The 20730-nt window shown below is 35.4% G+C and overlaps 1 protein-coding gene across 3 annotated transcripts in view; it reads right to left on the bottom strand.

Moving 5' to 3' along the window:
• Window positions 1-20730, bottom strand: part of EXOC4 (exocyst complex component 4) — a 721344-nt gene that overhangs the window by 611809 nt on the left and 88805 nt on the right. For all 3 annotated transcript variants that reach the window (XM_045564932.1, XM_045564934.1, XM_045564933.1), the window contains exon 7: window positions 6499-6673. In XM_045564932.1, the coding sequence (XP_045420888.1) occupies window positions 6499-6673 (175 nt within the window). The remainder of the gene's footprint in view (window positions 1-6498; window positions 6674-20730) is intronic.

The following is a 20730-nucleotide window of genomic DNA, read 5'->3' on the forward strand; positions in this document are numbered from 1 at the left end:
CAGAGTGAGCACTCTCTCTTTTGTTTATCTTATTCCCCAGAACCTAGCACATAGTTGGCCCCAATAATTTAACACTAAACCATCATTAAAATATCTGTCATCTTGGAAACCAGGCCAACAGGTAGACCATATCATTTTACAGATTTTCTAAAAGACTCTCAAGTTTATAAATCCTTTTTATCCTTGTTTGTATTCCTTTATTATCTTCCAAAGCCTGTCTTGTTTATTTCACTATTAGACAAACTTCAAGTAATATAACCCATAGACTCTCCATTAGCCTACAAAACAATTTGCCTGCCTTAGTCTCGTCAGTCCTGCTCACTGCTACCACACTAATCTTCCTTCATTTCATCACACCCTAATCAAAATCCCCAAAGGTCTAATATCAACCTACAGCAAAGGTCCTCAAACTGCAGCGTACATAAGAATCACGCGAAGGACTTGTTAAAACACAGACTTAGGGCCCCGCCCCCAGAGTGTCTGCTTCAGTCAGTCTAAGGTAGGAATAAAAACTTGCATTTTTAATATGATCCCAGATAATGCTGATGATGTTAGTCTGGGGAATGTACTTTGAGAACACTTGTCCAAAGCAATCATTCCCAAATACAGGATCCTAAGCAAATACATCAGAACCACCTTAAGAGCTAAAAAGCACAGAATATAGTCTTCATCCACAGTGATGCTCATTCAGAAGGTGTGGGATGGGGCTAAGGAATCAGTCCCTAGGTAAATCGATTATGTAGCCAGGTTCGGAAACTATGAGTCTAAAGATAAACCACAAACCGCTTAGATGACACTTAAAGCTTTCCACAACCTGCACTCAAATCTACCTATCCAAGTTTATCTTCCAGTCCACAATATAAACCTCCAGTTAGAGTTAAACCCCTTTGTGCACTTATCCCTGAATCCCCGGTTCATTCAGTCCTTTCGTGCCACTTATTATCTCATTAGCTTTTCCACCTATCTGCAGCGCCATGTTCCATCTCCTCTATCTCCAAGGGTCAACTCATCACCAATCTCAAAAACTTCTCTTGGTCTATTCCACATGTCTCAGAATGATTATATTATGCATTGCATCACCTACTGTCATATTTAGCAACATTAGTTCATCTGTGTGTCTGTGTCATTAGATATCCAGTTTATTGATGGGTTTATAGCCTAATATTCCTCAGTACTGTGTAATCTGAAAGAATTCTGAGGGAACTGGAAAAGATAGGCACCTAAAAACAATTTAAAAGTTGTATAACAATTTTCATTGTATAGCAATCAATGTAAAATATTTACATGAACCTCTTATTCAAAAGTGCTTTATTCTCAAATCTATGGATTGATAATAAAGTTGAGTAGAATAGATAGCTAAGAAACAATCAGCAATAGATTAACTGAAGTCATGACTACGGTCATTCTTCTAAACATGTTTAAGAAAAAAAAGATGAGGGCAGAAAAGTAGATAGCTAAGAGGAGAAGAAAATGGAGGAAGACAAATAAAGGAAAAAGACAAAGAACATTGTCATAGCTTGGCCTCAAACTAATCAAACAAAATATATGAAATGTTATTGCTACACTTGACCTCTCACCTTTTATTAGATCAGTTTTTATGTTCTTTATCTGTAAACTTATGTCATTAGTACATATATGTATTAATACATATATGTATCAATACAAAAGTATTGCCAAGTATATGATTAACTTGGGGACTATGAGCTTCTGACAGATATAACACATAATTGATGCCTCTACTGAGTCTTAAACACATGTTGTCTACTTTCCCTTAAACTGTAAAATTTCCAAGGATCCATAGAAAACTAAAAAAATGAAGGCCATGAACCCATAATAACAATGTCACTTCTGGAAAGCAGATTAATATCTAACCGCTGAGGGATGGAGGATATAGGGAGTAGGGAATGGTGAGTGGCTGCTAATGGATACAAGGTTTTTGGGGAGAGGTAAAAAAAAGTCCTAAAATTATATTATGGTGATAGTTGTACAACTCCATAAATATACTAACAAAAATTGAAATTTATACTTTAAATAGATAAATATATAAACAACCAATTCATTTCATAACTTGAAGATAGGATCCCCAAATCAATCATTTTAAACCACACACATGAAAGAAATAACTCATTTAAAAAGCCAAAAACCCATATTTTTAATGATTTTTACATTTCAGTTGTTAATGTGTAATGGAAATAAAAGTTGCTTAATTTATTACATCATTTTAATATGATAATGAGTTTTTTCAAAAGTGTAAGAAATATATATATTTGACAGTTACAAAGTAGAGGAAGACATATGTTCATAATCATAACTAATTCTTCATGATAGTACTATTAATAAAATCCTAATAGATTTAGTAGTTGTTTTGAATATAGAACATTAGTCCAAGTTAGCCAAAGACAAGAAGTCATAAATATTTATTCAGAAAGTATTTTATAACCTTGCCAGGGTAGGATTACACAGTCCATAATTTCCAGGGTTTGATATATTTGAGTTTTAAATGTCCTAAGTTACTATGGTACAAATAATTCCATTTGATATTATATATTCTAATAATGTATGATATGTTTGTATAATACCAGTTAATTTTTATTAACATTTCATGATATATGTTTTCATTCTTATACTTTTTTTTTTTTTTTTTTTTTTGAGACAGAGTCTCACCCTGTTGCCCAGGCTAGAGTGCCGTGGTGTCATCAGAGCTCACAGGAACCTCAAACTCCTGGACTCAAGTGATTCTCCTGCCTCAGCCTCCTGAGTAACTGGGACTATAGGCACACACCACTGCACCTGGCTAATTTTTCTATTTTTTGTAGAGACAAGGTCTCACTCTTGCTCAGGCTGGTCTTAAACTCCTGCCCTCAAACAATCCTCCAACCTCAGCTTCCCAGAGTGCTAGAATTACAGGCATGAGCCACCGTGCCCAGCCCCATTCTTATACTTTTAATCTTATATTTAAAGTATATCTTTTAAGCCCAAAATGAGAAATTTGTATTAAAAAAAGGAGTGGGGTATATTTTTCAGAAATGCCACTGTCATAAGAGGAAAAGACAGACTACAGAAATGTTCAAGTTTAAAAGAAATGAAAAAGACAAATGCCACTGTGATAAGAGAAAAAAATTACTGGAAATGTTCAAGTGTAAAGGAAACTAAACATAATACCTGATCCTAGATTGTTTTCCTACTTGAGGGACAAAAATCTCTGCTATATAGAACATTACTGGGTTGATTGATAAAACTAGAATATAGACAATAGATTACATAACTTGCTGTCAGTTTTTCAGAGAAATGTGTGTGCACGTGTGTCACATACATACATTAATAGTTGACTATGTGATAAAATGTTGACAATAGCGGTATCTGAATAAAGAGGTATATGGGCGCTCTTTGTACTATTCTTACAATTTTTCTAAAAGTTTGAAATTATTTAAAAACAAAAAAGTAATAAAATAACATAAAATGCATCTCTTAGAAATAGCATGGTTAGGTCTTGCTTTTTTGTTTTTTTAATCCAGTATGATCTCTGCCTTTTAATTGAAATGTTTAGTCCATTTACATTTAATGTAATTATTGATATGGTTGGTATAGGTCAAACATCTTGCTTGAAGTTCTATTCATCCTATCTTTGTTCTTTATCTTTTCTTCTTTGTTGTTTTTCTTCCTCTCTTGCTTTCTTTTGGATTAAACAAATATGTATTCATGTTCAATTTTATTCCATCTACTTGATTTTTAGCTATATATCTCTTTTACAATTTTAGTGTTTGCTCTAGGGATTAAGACACACATCCTTAAATTATCATAGTCTACCCTATTATGCCTCTTCATGTATAATGTAAGAAACTCACAACAGCACAGTTTCATGTACCCTACTCCCATCCTTTGTGAAATTACTGTCATATATTTTACCTTCAAATATATTATAAAAACCATATCTACTATTGTTTTGACTTAAAGAGAAATTAATACTCTTTAAACAAAAATAAAGAAATTATGAAATGAGGAAAAAAAGGTATGTTATTTTTGCCCACATATTTACCATTTCTGGCCCTTTTTATTTTTTCCCATAGCTCTGAATTACTATCTGGTATTATTTTCCTTCAGCCTGAAAAACTTTCTATAATATTTCTTAAAGAACAGGTCTAATGGTGACAAATTCCTTCAGCTTTAGTTTATTTGAAAATGTTTCTATTTTACCTTCATGTCAAAGGATATTTGCAGTTGATACAAAATTCTAGATTGACAATTTTTTGGTTTTTCCAGCACTTTTAGGATGGCATTCATTGATTTCTGGCTTGCATTCTTTCTGATGAGAAGTCACTGATAATTTTTTAATCACCATTTGCCTATATGCAATGTCTTTTTTCCTCTATTTTTTAGATTTTTCTTTGGTTTTCATAATGATATGTCAAGGTGCTGATTTTCTTTGTGTTTGTCTTACTTGGAATTTGTTGAGCTTCCTGCACTTATGGGTTTATATGTTTCAAAGAATTTGGAAATTTGAGGGTCATTATTTCTTCTGGTATTTTGCTGGCCCAATCTCTCTGTCTCCTCTCCTTCTATACCTGGAACCATACAATTGTTAGATTGTACAATATTGTCCTAGAGGATGTTATGACTTTGTTTATTTTTTCTTTTTCTATCTGTGCTTTGTTTTAGATGGTTTAGATTGATCTATCTTCAAGTCCACTCATACTTTCTTCTACAGAAGGTAATCTCCTGCAAAATCCATCTGGTGAATTTTTCATTTCCGATGTTAATTCCTATCAACTTTTTAATCCTAGTTTTGAGTCACATTTTCCTGCCTTTTCACAAGTAAAATACTTGTATGTTAGACATTGTGGATGCTTTGTTATTGAGAATCTGGATTATGCTGTCTTACTTTATAGAGAGTGTTGCTCTGTCAGGCAATTAATTTATAGGTGGATCAAGCTGATACCAGAGACACTTGGTTTGGGGCTTTGTTATGTGAGATCTGTAGTGATCCTTCCTTTACAGCTAGAACAGCCTTACTCCTTCCTAAGATATGACTTTTCTGAGGTCACAACTGAAATCACAGGATGTTCAGCGAGCTCTCCCCACACTGGCTGGTCTGAACAACAATACTTCTGAGCATTTTATAACTTCTGAAACCTCCTTGCAGCTCACAGTCCCACAGTAGCTGTTTTCTGTTAAGCCTTGTGGTGTGCACAGCTTCATATTTGACCAAAGGGCTAATAATTTGGAAAGTGTCCCCAAGGAGGATGCAGGGATGAATGTGGAGCTCATCTCATGTATTCTCTTCTCTCAGCTGACTGCCTGAGTCCATCCAGTTTTATAGCTGCTTATAGCAAAAGGTAACTTCATCATAACCAGAACTTGAAGTCTCTAATTATAATAATTTTTGAAATAGCTTTAAAATCTATTTTTTTATTTCATCCTTAAAATAAACATGCTACATGAAAGGCAAACATATTTCCATAAGACAGATTAGCAAACCAAGACATAAATGCTGAATAACCAGCCTCTAACCCATAAAGATATTTTATCTGATACACAAATACTCATTAAGCACCTACAATGGGCACATGGTAACTCACCAAGCAGTAAAAAGAACTCATAGAATATAGTTCCAACCTATATTATTGCTACTGAACCATCAATAAAGAACATATATACCAAAAGATATCTAATGAATGAATAACCAAGAATCATTTAATCTACCAGGAATATGTCTGTATTCTCAAAAATGACTATAATTTACATTTATGATTTATTTTTTCCTGCAAAGACTCCTATTTGCCATGCAAGTAATTTCATTCCTGCATAGCTACAGTTTTCAATTCCCTACATATACTTAATTCTTTTCATATCAGTAGATGCTGTCTAAGTCAGTCACTTCTGTTTAGCCATGTCGGCTAACTCTTAATTATATTTCTAATTTTCATCTGGCCAAATCATTTGCTGGCACACAGAGAAATTATATAATACAATTTCTAAATACTATCTCAGCAGCATCATACCAAATAATAATACTATTCCTCTAACCTTCAACAAATCAAAGTGATACATTAATACCTTACACATTTATTATCATCTCTCTAAATAAGCTCTTGACCTGCCATTTAACCCAATATATGCAGAAGTTGGCTATAAGGAAATAGTCAACAAAATTAAGCTACATGTATATTTATAAAATAGTGCTTAAGAACACATTAATATTTATTACCTTAATGTATGACTAATTCCAGTGAAGTAAGTACATCACAACAGAAAGCCAGATACCATAAATATTGAGAATCTGCTCCTATTTTTAAAGTCTGGCAAAAAAAAAAGGAGATTGCTAAAGGTTTTTTGCAGATGGTAGAAGTTAATGCCATCAGCAGCATGACCTTTAAATGGAAGCATTACTTTCTCACCCTGTTTGTGATTCTTAATATTTTAGGTGGTTGATTTCTTTGCTGCTGTTGTTCTAAATTGTTATTCTGAATCAAGACGACACCCTCTGTAAAAGACCCTTACCTGCAGAACATCTTGGATCTTCATCCACACGTCTGCCATATCATACAATTTGATATCCTCCTGCTGAGGCAGTGGAGTCACAACAGCATCCTGCAGGTATCCCAGGACCACAGAGTGTGCAGTGGCTACAGCATTAAACTTGTCAAACAGTAACTCCAGCAGTTCTAGTAGCAATCTAGAGACAAAAACAAACAAACAAATGAATAACATTTATACAAACACACACATACATACAGATAGATGGTTTACACTGGCCTGCAAGAAAAACATCAAACTAAGGCACAGTATGAATAGCTTACTACAATGTAAATAGCACAAACATTAGATTTCAACAGATTTGATTTCAAACAGTTGTATGATCTAAGCAACTTTTTAAAACGTATCTAAGCCTCAGTTTCCTCTGCTATAAAATGGAAATAAGAATTTAAAAACCAATTGTAACATCCCTAAACCAGCAAGAAAAGCTCAATAAATACTTATTTCCATTTTAACATATTTCAGTGATTATAATACTACTATTCTATATTCACATAAGCAACTTCTCCAAGGAATTCAGGCAATTTTTTCAGACAATAGCTCAGATGTTACACAGAATATGCTATTCCCTACCAATAAATTGGACACTTTGGTAAGGATATTAATCCTTTTAGTCATGGAAAGCTACGCTTACTATCATTCAAATGTATGGCCTGAGCTGCTGGAAAAGAAATACACACCTGCCAAGCAATCTGACTTTCACCACGGGGAGCAGCTTAGGCATCCACATTATCTCATTTATCATAGCGAGATATGCTGGACACATATTATTACATCAATTTTATATACTCAAGGACACAAAATGAGGTTGCAAGGCAGCTGGGCCTAGAACAAAAGTTTATTTCCATGTCAGTGCATTTAGCCACCTACCTCTCACTACAGTTCTAGAATGTAGATGTATATTTAGAAACAACTCAGAGCTTTATGTCACAGATGCAAAGTAATTCCTCTACCGCTGAGTGCTACAGCTTCACTGATCACTCATGCCTGGAGTCAGTCTTTCCTCCTCTGAACTTGCAGAGTATTTTATCCTGCTTTTAAGGAACTTCAACATGTGGCTCACATATGTGGCTCAATAAATGTGGGTCACATTTATTTATATAGAGATATTTTACCTCCCTTCTCCATTATTAGTCTTTCAGGGTAGGCACCACCGTATATATCTCTGCATACTTAGGAGCACTTAGAACAATGATCACCAAATCTGTGCTGAATGAATTTGATGTGTATACCACAAACAAATACAGAAAACCTCGAATGTGAGCTTTATTGTATATTGTGTGGCCCTCAGTCCATAGTTCTTAAAAAGACTAATAAACCAACCTGCAAAGTAGAAAAGAAAAGCAGAAGAGCTTGTCAGCAGTGTCAATTAACAAGATTTTATTACCATAAATAACTACAATCTCATCAAAACGTACAGCATATTATCTATTCCTATGGCTTCTTTATTGCCCAATTATTGTAATTAATGTGCCCATGTGACATCCCATAACTTTCTTACAATAAAATCCTAATATCTATTTGACATTGTAATTTAGATGAGACAAAATCAATAGAATTTATGTAGTACTTCCAGTCTAGAATATACATACATAATCCAGAAATTACACATTGTATTTATAAATAGAAGCCATTCTACCTTTTGAATGATGATTCTTTTTAATCTTGTAAAAGTCAATTCATATTTCTACTCACATATACCTTAAATAATTCTTCCTTCTCATTTGTGTTATCAGAGAACTCAAACATCAATAGAGAGTGGTACAAAATACGGAAAGATGTGTCTAAACATAAAAGCTGAAATAGCTAATTCAGTATAGGGAAATGATCTGTATAAAACTGGTATCTGGCATTACACAGATCAGTAATTTAACCAGTAAATACTTGATTAAGTGAAGGTTCTACTTTTCCAATAAATATTTATGCTAAGTATGTAAGACTGTGGTTCCCAAACACGAATCCACAGACCATAACATATTTTTTCAGTGGTGGATGGCAAAATAAGAAAAATATGAATGAAACATTGACTTTTCACAAAGGTAAATTTATTTAATTTTACATTTTTTTGTACTCTCTTGGTCGGAAAATCTCAGTTATATTCTGTCATGATGGCAGTTATGTTGCCAAATGTCCTTAATGAACAAAATTAAAACTTCATAATTATATATTATACCACAGCATTTTCTGAAATTGTATTGATCCGTGGCATTCAGAAGCCTGAGGCACACTGGGGTCCAATGTCCCAATGGCATGAAGTTCTAGGTACGGGATTGTGAACCAGGAACAAAGTGTTAATGGAAAAGAAGTGGCTCCTCTGTTAGGGGTACCGTTATCTGGTTATCTCCAGGGCCAACGAGCTCCATGACTGCACACCTAGTCTGTCTGTCAAGAACAACAGCTGCTCAGCAACCAGGAGCCGTGCTCCATTTAGAAAACAAACCCAGTAGAGAAATGAGGTGTAAGATGAAATTCATAGTATCTATTAACATCATGGAAATAGTCATCCCTTGATAAAATGCTGATACATGGCCAGCTTCTGCCCCTCTTAGAGGTTCAAGGCCAAGACAGTTCTGTTCCTATAGTGTGGCCATCATAGCCACAAGACAGGCTATACAGGGAAGAGAGAAAGGAGGTGTAATAGTAGCTAGAAAGAGACCAGAAGTGGGGAGACTCTACTTGTAGCTGTACCTACTTTGAGACCTCTACCCATTTCAAAGAGAAAAAAGTTCTCTGTTACCTTACCAAAGCAAAATCATGCCATATTATTAATAAATCCTGCAGTTATCAAAATTAAAAACATTTATACTTCAAATGATATCAACAAAAAAAAATGAAAAGGAAATCCACAAAATGGGAAAAAATATTTGCAAATCATAGATCTGATACAAGACTTCTTTCTAGAATACCTAAAGAACTCTTACACTCATGATAAAGAAGGCAATTGAATTTAAAAATGGACAAAGAATTTGAATATACATTGCTCCAAAGAAAATATGAATGGCCAATAAACAAAAAGATGCTCAACATCATTAGCCATCAGAAAAATGCAAATCAAAATCACAATGAGCTAGAACTTCAATCCACCAAGATGGCTATAATCAAAAAGATAAACAATCAAAAGTGTTTAGTAAGGATGTAGAGAAATTAGAACTCTCATACAGTGCTGGTGGGAATGCAATGTGGCACAGCCACTTTGGAAAACAGTTTGGCAGCTCCTCAAGACATTAAACATAGAGTTACCATATGGACCTAGTAATTCTATTCCTAGCTATATACCCAAGAGAAATGAAAACACACGTGCACACAAAAATTTATACAAAAATGTTCATAGCAGCACTCATAACAACCAAAAGGTAGAAACGATCCATATGTCCATCAACTGATGAATGGATAAACAAAATGTGGTATATTCACACAATAGAATATTATTTGGCCATAAAAAGGAATGAAGTACTGATACAGGAATGAACCTTGAAATTATTATGCTAAGTGGAAAAAAGTCACAGAAGACTACACATTGTATGATTCTATTTATATGAAATATTACGGATAGGCAAATTTTTGGAGACAGAAAATACATCCGTGGTTACTTAGGCTCGGGGTGGGTGGGAAATGATGAATAAAGTATGTGGAGTTTGTTTTAGGGAGGACAAAAACGTTCCACAACTAGAAAGTGGTGATGACTGCAAAACCCTATGAATATACTAGAAACCACTGAATCGTATACTTTCAATAGGTAAATTGTATAATATGTGAATTATATCTCAATATAGCTGTCTTTAAGAAAATAATAAAACAGCATTTGTGACTCTGAGTAAGGACAGTGAAGGCCTAACACCTGTCCAGCAGTGAAGAGGAAATACATGGAACAGCGAACGAGGAAGCTGGTATCACAAAAGTGACGCATCATGAAAGCTGATTCCTTTAAATTCTTACCACCGTGAGGATATTAACTTTTCCCTTTTTGTTCACTTGGTTTTTGTTGTTTGTTTCTCCTTCTTACATGAGCAACATTGTAAGAAACAAAAAATTTCCATTCCTTTCCAGCACGGATACTTTCTACACCTTTAATTATGAAAAATATTTCTCAACTTTTCCAAGTATCCCCATCTGTTCTAGGAGCCTCACAGAGCTGCTAGAAGGACCAAATTAGAAAATAGAACTAGTTGAGGCAAATGGCACAATACTAAAGAGAGGGGAGGGTTCGGAATTCCTTTGTCATCTGGATTTCTCACTTGAACAACACTGAAGACGACGATTACTTTTCCAGAGGGAGAGAGAGAAAGAATTAAAATTAAGTTAGAAATTTGGAAGGAGAATTGTTGGGTTTAGATCTGCATATGTTAAGTTTAAGGTGTTTGGCCTTAGGTATTTGCATATGCATGTATGGAGTTTAGGAGAGAAATTGATACTGGAAACTTAAAAAGTGATAAATATTTGAGAGGACGAGATCACTCAGAGATCATATGCAGAATAAGAAAAGCAAGCAGGGTCCAGAGCCCACACTCCAGGAAATAAAAGACGGTGAGAAAGTATCTAGAGAGGAAGAAGGAAGCCAGGGAAGATTTTAGAAGACAAAAGGATAAGAGAATATCAACAGAGTCAAAGGCTACACACAGGTCAAGTAAGGTAAAGAGAGAGAAATTTACACTGTGCAGGCCACCAGTGAGGCTGGCAAAAAGGGTTTCCGAGGAGCCTTGAAGGGAACTCAGCAGTGGGATGACCAGTGAATGGCTGATAAGCAAAAAGAAGCCAAAGTCAATCACACACTTTACAAAGGCACACTGTCCCTCGCCAGCGTGTACGCTCCTTGGAAAAGAAAAGGAAAAAGGAAGAAGATTCTTGCCTGATGCATCAAAGAATAAAAGAGACTGGGGATCACTCAAATAAACAGGATGTAAATCTGCACTAGTCTGGCCCAATTTAATGCTGCCAGAAATACACTGAAATATGTTAATATTCCTTTACACTCTCCAACTAACTGCCCACACAACGAGAGACTGAAAAGCATTTGCCTTTAGCTGCAGACACATTCAGGATGACCTAAACACACAAAGCCCCATTAAAATCATTCCCAATCCCACTCTCACCACAAAATAGTAAATGAAAGTAGAAATAAAACATTATGTTGCAGTTAGCTCAGTTGCTTACATACAATTAGGATCAAGATTTTCACCACTGATCTAACAGACAAGAGAACATGCAAAATCATTAAATTACTTGATCATTCCCTAAACTGAACTGAATTATTAAATAGTAAAAGCCTAAGAACCTTAGAGATTTGAATTTCAATTAATTGTAATTTCTGTCCTTCAGAAAAAAATACAGACACATGCCCCTCTCACAGGTTATTTCTAAAGTCACAAAATAATATGCAATGATACATAATGCAGCATCACAGCTGAAAGAAACTCTTAGTCCTGGGATAGCAATGCAGTATAAATGCCATTATAAAGCACTGGCATTAGAAACCTAGACTTCAGTACCAGCTCTCTGCTAAACAGACATGAGACTTTCAACACATCATGGGAATTCTCCAAATCTCAGGTTCCTCAGTCACAGTCTCCTAATCATAAATTGATTGTGAGGATTATATGCAATCATGTATGGGAATGTACACTTAAAAAAAAAAGCAAACTAAAAGTTACAATCAATTGACTTCTGTACCTTTAACAGTTACCATCTAGAGAGAACAAAAGGGAGATGAGAGATATTCCAGATGTTCCCAAGTCCGGGCTGCATCTGTCTTTCATACAGCTTGGTTAGTAAACCCTGCTTATATTCTGTAAGATACATATGATCATCCTAACAGACAAACAAAAAAACCCTCTTTGATTAAGTTAGTTCAATTTGCCTTTCTATCACTTATGACCAAAAGAGGCCCAATTCACAGAATAAGAGCTGATGCCCTCATTCTTCTGTGATTCTATAGTCTCTCCAAACAAACTGTTACAATGAACTGAGAGAAGCCACAAAATAATGGTATGCACAGCCTCCTGGGCCAGAAAGTGAGGGCAGAATTCCTATTTTATCCTTCTTTGTAAAATACCTCTCCCCCAACACCTGGCCCAATGTCCAGAATGGAGAAAACACTCACACTCAGTCGAATTTTGCAGTTCATAAGCAAAAGAGTTCATAAGCCAAAGTTCATAAGCAAAAGAACGAGCAATGTAGGGTGGCAGTACTAGGAGAAGTCTAGGATTAAAGATACTGACCTGGGGTCCTTCCTCCACATGGAGCACACAGCTAAAGCCGTCACATAATGGAGGAGAACCCTAAGAAAGTAAGGCTAAAAAAAAAAAAATTAGCCAGGCGTGGTGGCATGCACCTGTAGCCCTAGCTACTCAGGAGGATCACTTGAGCCCAGGAGTTTGAGGCTGCAGTCGTAAGCTAGATCACGTCTCCACACTCCAGCCTGGGCAACAGAGAGAGATCCTGTCTCTTAAAAACAAGTAAATAATTACTGCAATAGAATCCATTTTATGTAAAAAATAAAAAACCCAGAAAAGTGTCAAGATGAATAAGGTATTCTTTAAACACACATCCAATTACCTGGCAGGTTCTAAAAACAGTCTTCTTACAGATGTAAGTAAAATGTTACTTATTCCCCTGGATCTTCTACTAACTTCCTACCCACAGCGATTCCTATGTATCTCATCTTCAAGTGCCACTACGGGAAAAAGGCAGAGGGCTAAGTAAGAAACAGCAAATGTTAAAGAACAGTCACAGTTGCACAAGCCAAGAAATATCTATGGTGCAAAGCTACATCATCAAGCTGTGAAAAATGTTCAATATTTAAGGTGAGATAAGACTATCTGAAGCTAAATTTAACATCCAGGGAACCTTGAATTAGTCATTTGGCTGGAAAACCTGAGTTTGCAGCCAAGAAGATGCCTTACTTGGTCACGAAGCAAAGATACACACAAGGTAGAAGTCAGTTCTGTTCTACTACTTACCTGCTGAGACCTTAATATCAGGGTTCTATGTTTTCCCACTGACAAACAAAGGCAATAATCACAGAATGGTTATTTGCCTGCCACTATGCTCGAAAAGGTAAGACAGTAGTGAACTTAGACTTTAGATTTTAAATGAAAAATTAAAAGAAACTGATCATCTATTATACCAAAACGGTCTTAGTTTTACCTGGCTACATCTCACACATTTTCTTAAGGTCAGCTGAGCTAGTATTTTTCATTTCAAATAGGACACAGATCCCATTTAATCTTCAAGGTTATCTAATACCTACTTTTAAGGAAGAGAGATAAGTTTTACCACTTATTAATAACCTTCTTCATGTAAAAAATAGTTACTATTTGAAGAGTGCTGACTAATTCTCCATCTGCACTATGAAAAGAACAGGAAAAAATTATTAGTAATATAGAATGAAATAAAGTAAAAATAACGAGAATACTGAGCTGGGTCCTGACTCCAGTCACTTCCTTCCTTCCTGTGTCACTTCCCCCCTTGTCAAGTCAGGTCTCTGAATTCTAAAGAGATGACCTCAAACCTCTAATTCTGATGCATGGTAAATCAGTGGCTAAAATTAGAAAATAAACCCAGGCCCTCTTTCTTTCAATTGAAGTAGCAGTATCATTCTTTCAAAAGCCTGTCCCTCATTCCTAAAGTAGTATTTCATCATAGCCGAACATTGAAAAAATTATCCATAAATCCACTTTCCAGAATTAACGAAAGTTAAGATTTTAGGTGCATATTCTTAGCACTTTGTTGTCTATTATTCTTAGTACATGAATGTACAAGGTCTCTAGAGGAATTGTGTAGCTAACTAAATTTGACTCTCAAGCGAGCTAATTAGCATCCATTTATTCTGTGGCTGCTCAGTCCACCTCTTAACAGGTCCAGCTATCTCCGAGAGGCCTGCCATGGCTCACTTAGGGGGGCATGGGCAGGAAAATGGATATGTCAGTGCAAATACTGCCCTTCTGAGGAAAAAGAAACTCAGGCCCAGGAAATGAGTTAGGAACATTATCTTTACATAAGCCAGAAAGCAAACTTACATGGTGGAAAAAGACCTCTTCTAATCTTAATTCTACCACCAACGAACTGTCAAATTATTTATTTCGGCTTTTACATTTCTCTGGGTAAATCTAGGATTAACAATAACACCCCTGCCTGTGATAAGGAGAGTGGTGAGGCCCACTCAGGTGAGATACCAGATGGCAGACTGCTTTGCAAAGCATGAATGTTATAAAACTGCAACACTCTATGATGTTTGTGATGTTAAGAAGAGCGTTCTCAAACTTTAGCATGCATAAGAATCATCTAAAGCATAGAGAACTGTGAGACTGCACCCAAAGGTTCCAATTTAATCACCCCCTCCATGGGACAATTTGCATTGCTCTCAAGTGACATTGGTGCTGTGGATCCTTGGACCCACTGTGAGTAGTGCTGAAACTTAAAAAAAAAAAACCACTTGCTCTTATTAAAAAATTATCTTCTTTGCATCTTTTTCTTATTTATTCACTCATTAAAATTCTTGGGCATTTGATATGTACCCAGCCCTAAATCAGGATGCAAATGCAAAGTTAATCCCCATCTTGTGAACTCTCAGATCAATCCGATTAGAGACCATAGCAAGGGGATGGGCTAGGAGCTAGAGAAGCCCAGATAATAGAAACACAGCCTGAGATACAAATGAAGGGGCTTTAATTACATATGACACCACCCCTGCACATCACCAACGGCAGAGTTTCATTTGACACAAGTTTTTTTGTTAGTTAGTTAGTTTTTGCAATGAAAAGATCCAGTGTCAGTTTGAACTTGGAGTACCTTTTGTATTATAACACTAATGAGTGCACAAAAATGACAAGACCTAAGGCAGCTCCCACTATCTGCCAGATAGAGAAATAGCCTTGATACAGCATGATGCCTGACATCTAAATACACTTATAACAACTCATGAAATACATTTTGTCTATTATTCCTTTAACTGGTCAGATCTCTAATTTGAACCTGCTGTAGTATATAAAACAAGAGAAATCAAGAACAGATTTGTTTTTTACTTTGCCAAATACAAAGCAAAGATTTAAGCAGTGATAATACTGAGTAAGCTCTCCAGCCTATTCAGCCAAGACACCGTTTTCTAAAGACTATAATCAAAGGACAATATAAATTCAGAAAGACAGCTCTGCAAGTTCATGTTTACAAAAGTACTATAAACATTATTGACATTACTAATTTACCTTATATGCTATGGAGCTATTATCAATTAATTTATTTAAGTCCTACTAGAAAGTATATAGACTTGGGACCTTCCCTGGTAATGAGTTGTATATTTTAGTTAACAATTGGAGTAATAAGTCCCATATGTAAAAGAATTAATTCCTTTCATTTGCTCTAAAAATATTTCAGTAAAGCTGCAGGGGATATATCCTAGTTGAAGAATAGTGGAATTTCTTCTATATGTCCCTGGTTCATCCTATTCATCCCCTTCAATATTTAATAGTTGGGTATATTTAAAGCGTGTTCTCACTGATACGTGTAATCAAAAGTAGAGATTTAATCAAATGGAATCATAATCACTGAAGTTAAATTTACTTGCTTCCCGCTTGCTTTGATTCGCATTAACTACTCATCTAAATTACATCGAGGCCCTTCCTGATTCCAAGCATGTCCAGGTGCTACATGCAGCGCTTGGGAATGGCTACAAGAAACCACAAGGACAATTGCTTGACCTTGCTTCAAAGCTGCTCTTAAATGACTTTTCTGTAAAATAAAATGACCGATTCTACCAAGTCTCGCATTTCAGGTACTTAGAAGAGTAACTAATACAGAAAGAAGAGATGCAAAGGAAATGCTACTTATGTGAAAAAGAAACGCATGCCTGACTCTAGCCACAGGTATAAAAGAAATCATGAGCGCTATTTCAATTATTTCTCTTTCCATAAACACTGTACTTGTACTATAAAACTAACCTTGGGACCTGAGCCTTTAGACTTTCTAACAGATAAAAACCACTTTATAACAATGCTCTATTATATCAGTATGTCCTCATACTGAGTTCTGGACTCCAAATTTTAAAAATATATTAAAAGTGTATTTTTTCAAATTTTGGAGCAATAATTCAATATATTTCTAAAAACCTACAGCCTTCATAGACTGAGAAGGCAGTGGGGGCGTGGGGCAGACTTTTAGGAAATGAGGCAAATATCAACCTTGAAAAGAACCATGACTATAAAGTATATGATTCAGTGTTAGAATTGTTCAGCAGTCATGCAGCTAACACTGACAATCAATTACATGATGGATAGCATAGGTGGCAGAAACAAAAGGGGTATACAATCCCTTAAAATACAGTGTAATAACTGTCAGAGCTATTTAAAAGCAGTGTAGCCACACCTTCAGAGTCCAAAGGTATCAAAGATATAAATATTAAGAATGATACTATATAAATACTAGAAAAGTTTGGAAATTTTATTTATAATCTAAGAGTGGAGAAGATCTAAGTTTAAGACAAAACCCAGAAGCTATGCAATAAAACATTGATAAATATAAGCCTCATAAAAATTAAACAAATGTCTGCATGCCCAGAAACATCACAAAATCAAAAGAAAGAGAAACTGGGGTGGGGGAGGGGGAGTTGCAAGATAAATCCCAAAGAACTAATTTCCTAAATATACAAAGAGTTACTGCAATCAATTAAAAGGCAGACGTGCTAGGAAAATACAGTTCATTGAAAAGGAAATAAACATTATGTGAGCATTGTACTATTGGAAATTTCAAACATTAAAAAAGTGAAGATAATAGGATAATGAACTACCTTGTACCCATCACACTTCCTTAGTAAGCATCATTTCATGGTTTATTATAGCTGTATCTTCACCCACTCTCAAGCCAAATTATTTTGAAGCAATATATCCAGATATAACACAGATATCATGACAACAAATTACTTTTATACAAATGGAAAGGAGTTTAACCTCACTCATAAGAAGAAAAATGCAAACCGAAACCACCTTGGAAATATCATTTTTCACCTCTCAGACTGGCAAAGATAAAAGGATTTGATAATACAATCTGTTGGCAAGGGAATATAGGAACTCTCAAACATTATCCATGACATGAAAAATTAGTATCATCTCTAAGAAAAGCACGCTTGGCAATAATCAAAATTTAATCAACCACAGAGGTCAGCACATACTGTGAAAATGGCTTACCAAGAATCTGGCTGCTTTCCTTCTCACACCCTATGTGTCAATGTCACGCTAACTGACTAACTAGAAGGACAACTTGTAGGTGCTATCAAATGAGCCAAGCTTGACAACTACAACTAGTATAAAGCAACAATAAAAGCTGCCCCACTTTATTATTTTTTTTAAAAAAGCTACCTCCTAAAGCCCACCTACCCAAACTAGATAAGGTACCCACCCATGGTTATGTGCTTTCATGGCACACTCTGCTTATCCTCTACAGCAATCACCACAGTTTGGAATAACACAGTTATATGAGGGTTCTCTACTCAATGCCTTTCTTCTCCTTTAAATTCCATGTGGACAGAGACAACGTCTGATTTGTTGAGCATTTTAGCCCAATGTGTGGTCCATGGCAGATATTCAATACATGTAGAATTCATTCTTGCATTCAACAAATATTTATTATGGGTCAGGTGGGCACTGTGCTAGATTCTGAAGATATGGTGCTGAACAAAGCATGCTAGTTCTCTCTTTTCTTCCATTCTAGGGGCAGTCAATAAATAACCAAACACACACAGATATACACATGTATCATAAAAAGAAACTTAATGAACAATGTCCACTTGGTCTAAAAACAGGTATTACATTTTTTTCCATACTAAAATTTAGTTTTGTGAACACTCATAACCCCAACAGGCATTTGCATTTCTAATGATTTCTTTTGATTAAAATAACTTGAATAATTTAAATTTTTAAATAATTTATTTTTCACTATAATTTAATATACATTGTAAAATAGAGGGGGGAAAAAACAAAACCTACAACCATACTACGCAAACACAACTACTTTCAGCATTAAAGTATATTTCTTTCCCGTGTTTTCCATTAATTTTTTCAATATTACAGCAAGCACAAAACATGTAAGGTTCTCTGCTTTTCATATCTGACATTTAATCTTCCTTCTTCTCAATAGAGGTCAATGAACATCTCAAAATGGTCTCCTAAAAGGAAGAAAGGCCTCCCTGGCAGCCATGGCTCCAACTCACTCAATCCTTTCTGCCCTCTTTAAGACCAAGTGTTCTACCAAAGTGGAGCAGGCCTCCAGCATGCCCCCCTGCAATAAATTTTTGCCTTCACGTTTAAACAGGCCCATTTTCAAATAGATGGAGTAGCTGCCTCACACATGCCAATCATTCTCTTTTCCCACATTCTTCTCTCTTCCATATTCTTGACAAGATACTGCATCTTTGAGAAGAATGTTTTTTCTTCCATCTCTTCCTTGTGCTTTTCCTATTTGTTAAATATAACAGAACTTGTTCCAGCTTCTTTGAAATAAAAATAACATGAAAATACTCATGAGCTAGATTTTGGGAAAGAATCAACAATTAGGCAGCAGGAGTTGAAGAAATTGGTTCTGAAAAGCAGAGGCTGGAGGCCACATTCACCATCTGAAGCTGAAGACACTGCCTGTCTTTTCTGGGGAAATAATGGGTAGCAGGTGGTTCTGGTAAATTAGCAAGTCACATGTTACCCTAATGTTTATCAAGTTGGCAATAATAGAAGTTGAATATTTTCCTTTAGTAGAAAGTGGAGGTTTAAAGACACTAATAGATTATGAATTAATAGAAAAGACAAAATATTTCTCCTATAAATAGACAACAGATAGTTTGGGAGATCAAAAACAAAATAAAATAAAATAATAAGTAGGTCACCAGAGTGATTTTTAAAAACTGGCGGGGAACGTATTCTGGCTCTGCAGGAATTGAAAGCAAGACAGAATTCACTAGCCTGGTTCCTTCTACATTTCTAGCAAAACAGCACACGACATTAATTCCTTTTACATAAAGACAAATGAAAATAGGCCTGCAATGCATCACAACCAGAATATATTTAATAAGATGATGCTGAATAATGAAACTTTTAGGGAAAGTTGCAGTACTGGTATCTTGTCTTCTAATAGCTAATGCTTTGGAACGGGCTATTTCTTTGGCAGGTGAGGGAGGAAGTATGCAACATGCATGTAGGGGAGGGAAGACTCATGGTTCCTTTTGCCTATGCTCCAACTTTCTTTAAGAAAAACAACAAAGTCTTATATCTTTAGTCATAGGGTTCTTTGGATGGTTAACATAATAATAATAATAATGCCAAGTATTGTGATTTTACTTCCCTCTGAAATACTATAAATGCCACTAACACCTTCGTAAGTAAAGTTCAAAGCACACATAGCATCACACAAGCTTCAAGGGATAATTTGACAATATCTTTTCTAAAATTCCAGTCATCTAGAACCAACAATGCTGATCATTTTTTAATGACTGTGATTAATTCAAGGGAATTAATTCTTGAGGAGTTTTAAAGCATTTGATGGCACACAACTACCATACACTAGCTCAAAATTATCAGTCATTTGGAACCCCAGTCTTCTGAAATAATTTTTCAGGAATTTAATCTTTGATCTTCTAACAAAGTGGTTTATCCCAATTATTTCCTTTCTCTGTCCTATTTTATTTCATAATAAAGGGTGGGGGCCCCAAATTTTGGATTTGTATGTTTTATAAAATGGGATAATGTTACAGACATGAAACCAAGGCAGACAGCTTGCTCACTTATTAGTGTCCAATATATCCTGCCTAAAAAAGCTTTTTAAAACACTGTGAAACAAAAAAAAAAAAACTTAAAGGGAAAAAACCCCTGCTGCTGACTCATTCCTCACAGAGAAACATTTAGCATTTCCTGAGGCAGTGTGCTGACCTTCTACTTCTAGTGCTATAATTTCCACTCATGAATTCTGGAAGGGGCTTAGGCAATGGAAAAGGAAGAGGTCAAAATCCTATGAAAGACACGGTGCTTTTAAGGGTATTGTAATGAGATCTGCAGAAAAGTTATTGATCTGTGCCCTTTTGGTTTATTTCCAATATATACTATAGTAATGTTATTTCCCTATGAAAGTTCAGGGTATTCATCTAGGGATTTGCAGCAACAAGGCAAATAGCAAACCAGAATTCTAGAGTATTTATTAGTAAGGAGTCAAAAGGTCTTCAGAGAA

This window comes from Lemur catta, chromosome 11, assembly GCF_020740605.2.
Source record: "Lemur catta isolate mLemCat1 chromosome 11, mLemCat1.pri, whole genome shotgun sequence".
NCBI classification, from domain to species: Eukaryota; Metazoa; Chordata; class Mammalia; order Primates; family Lemuridae; genus Lemur; species Lemur catta.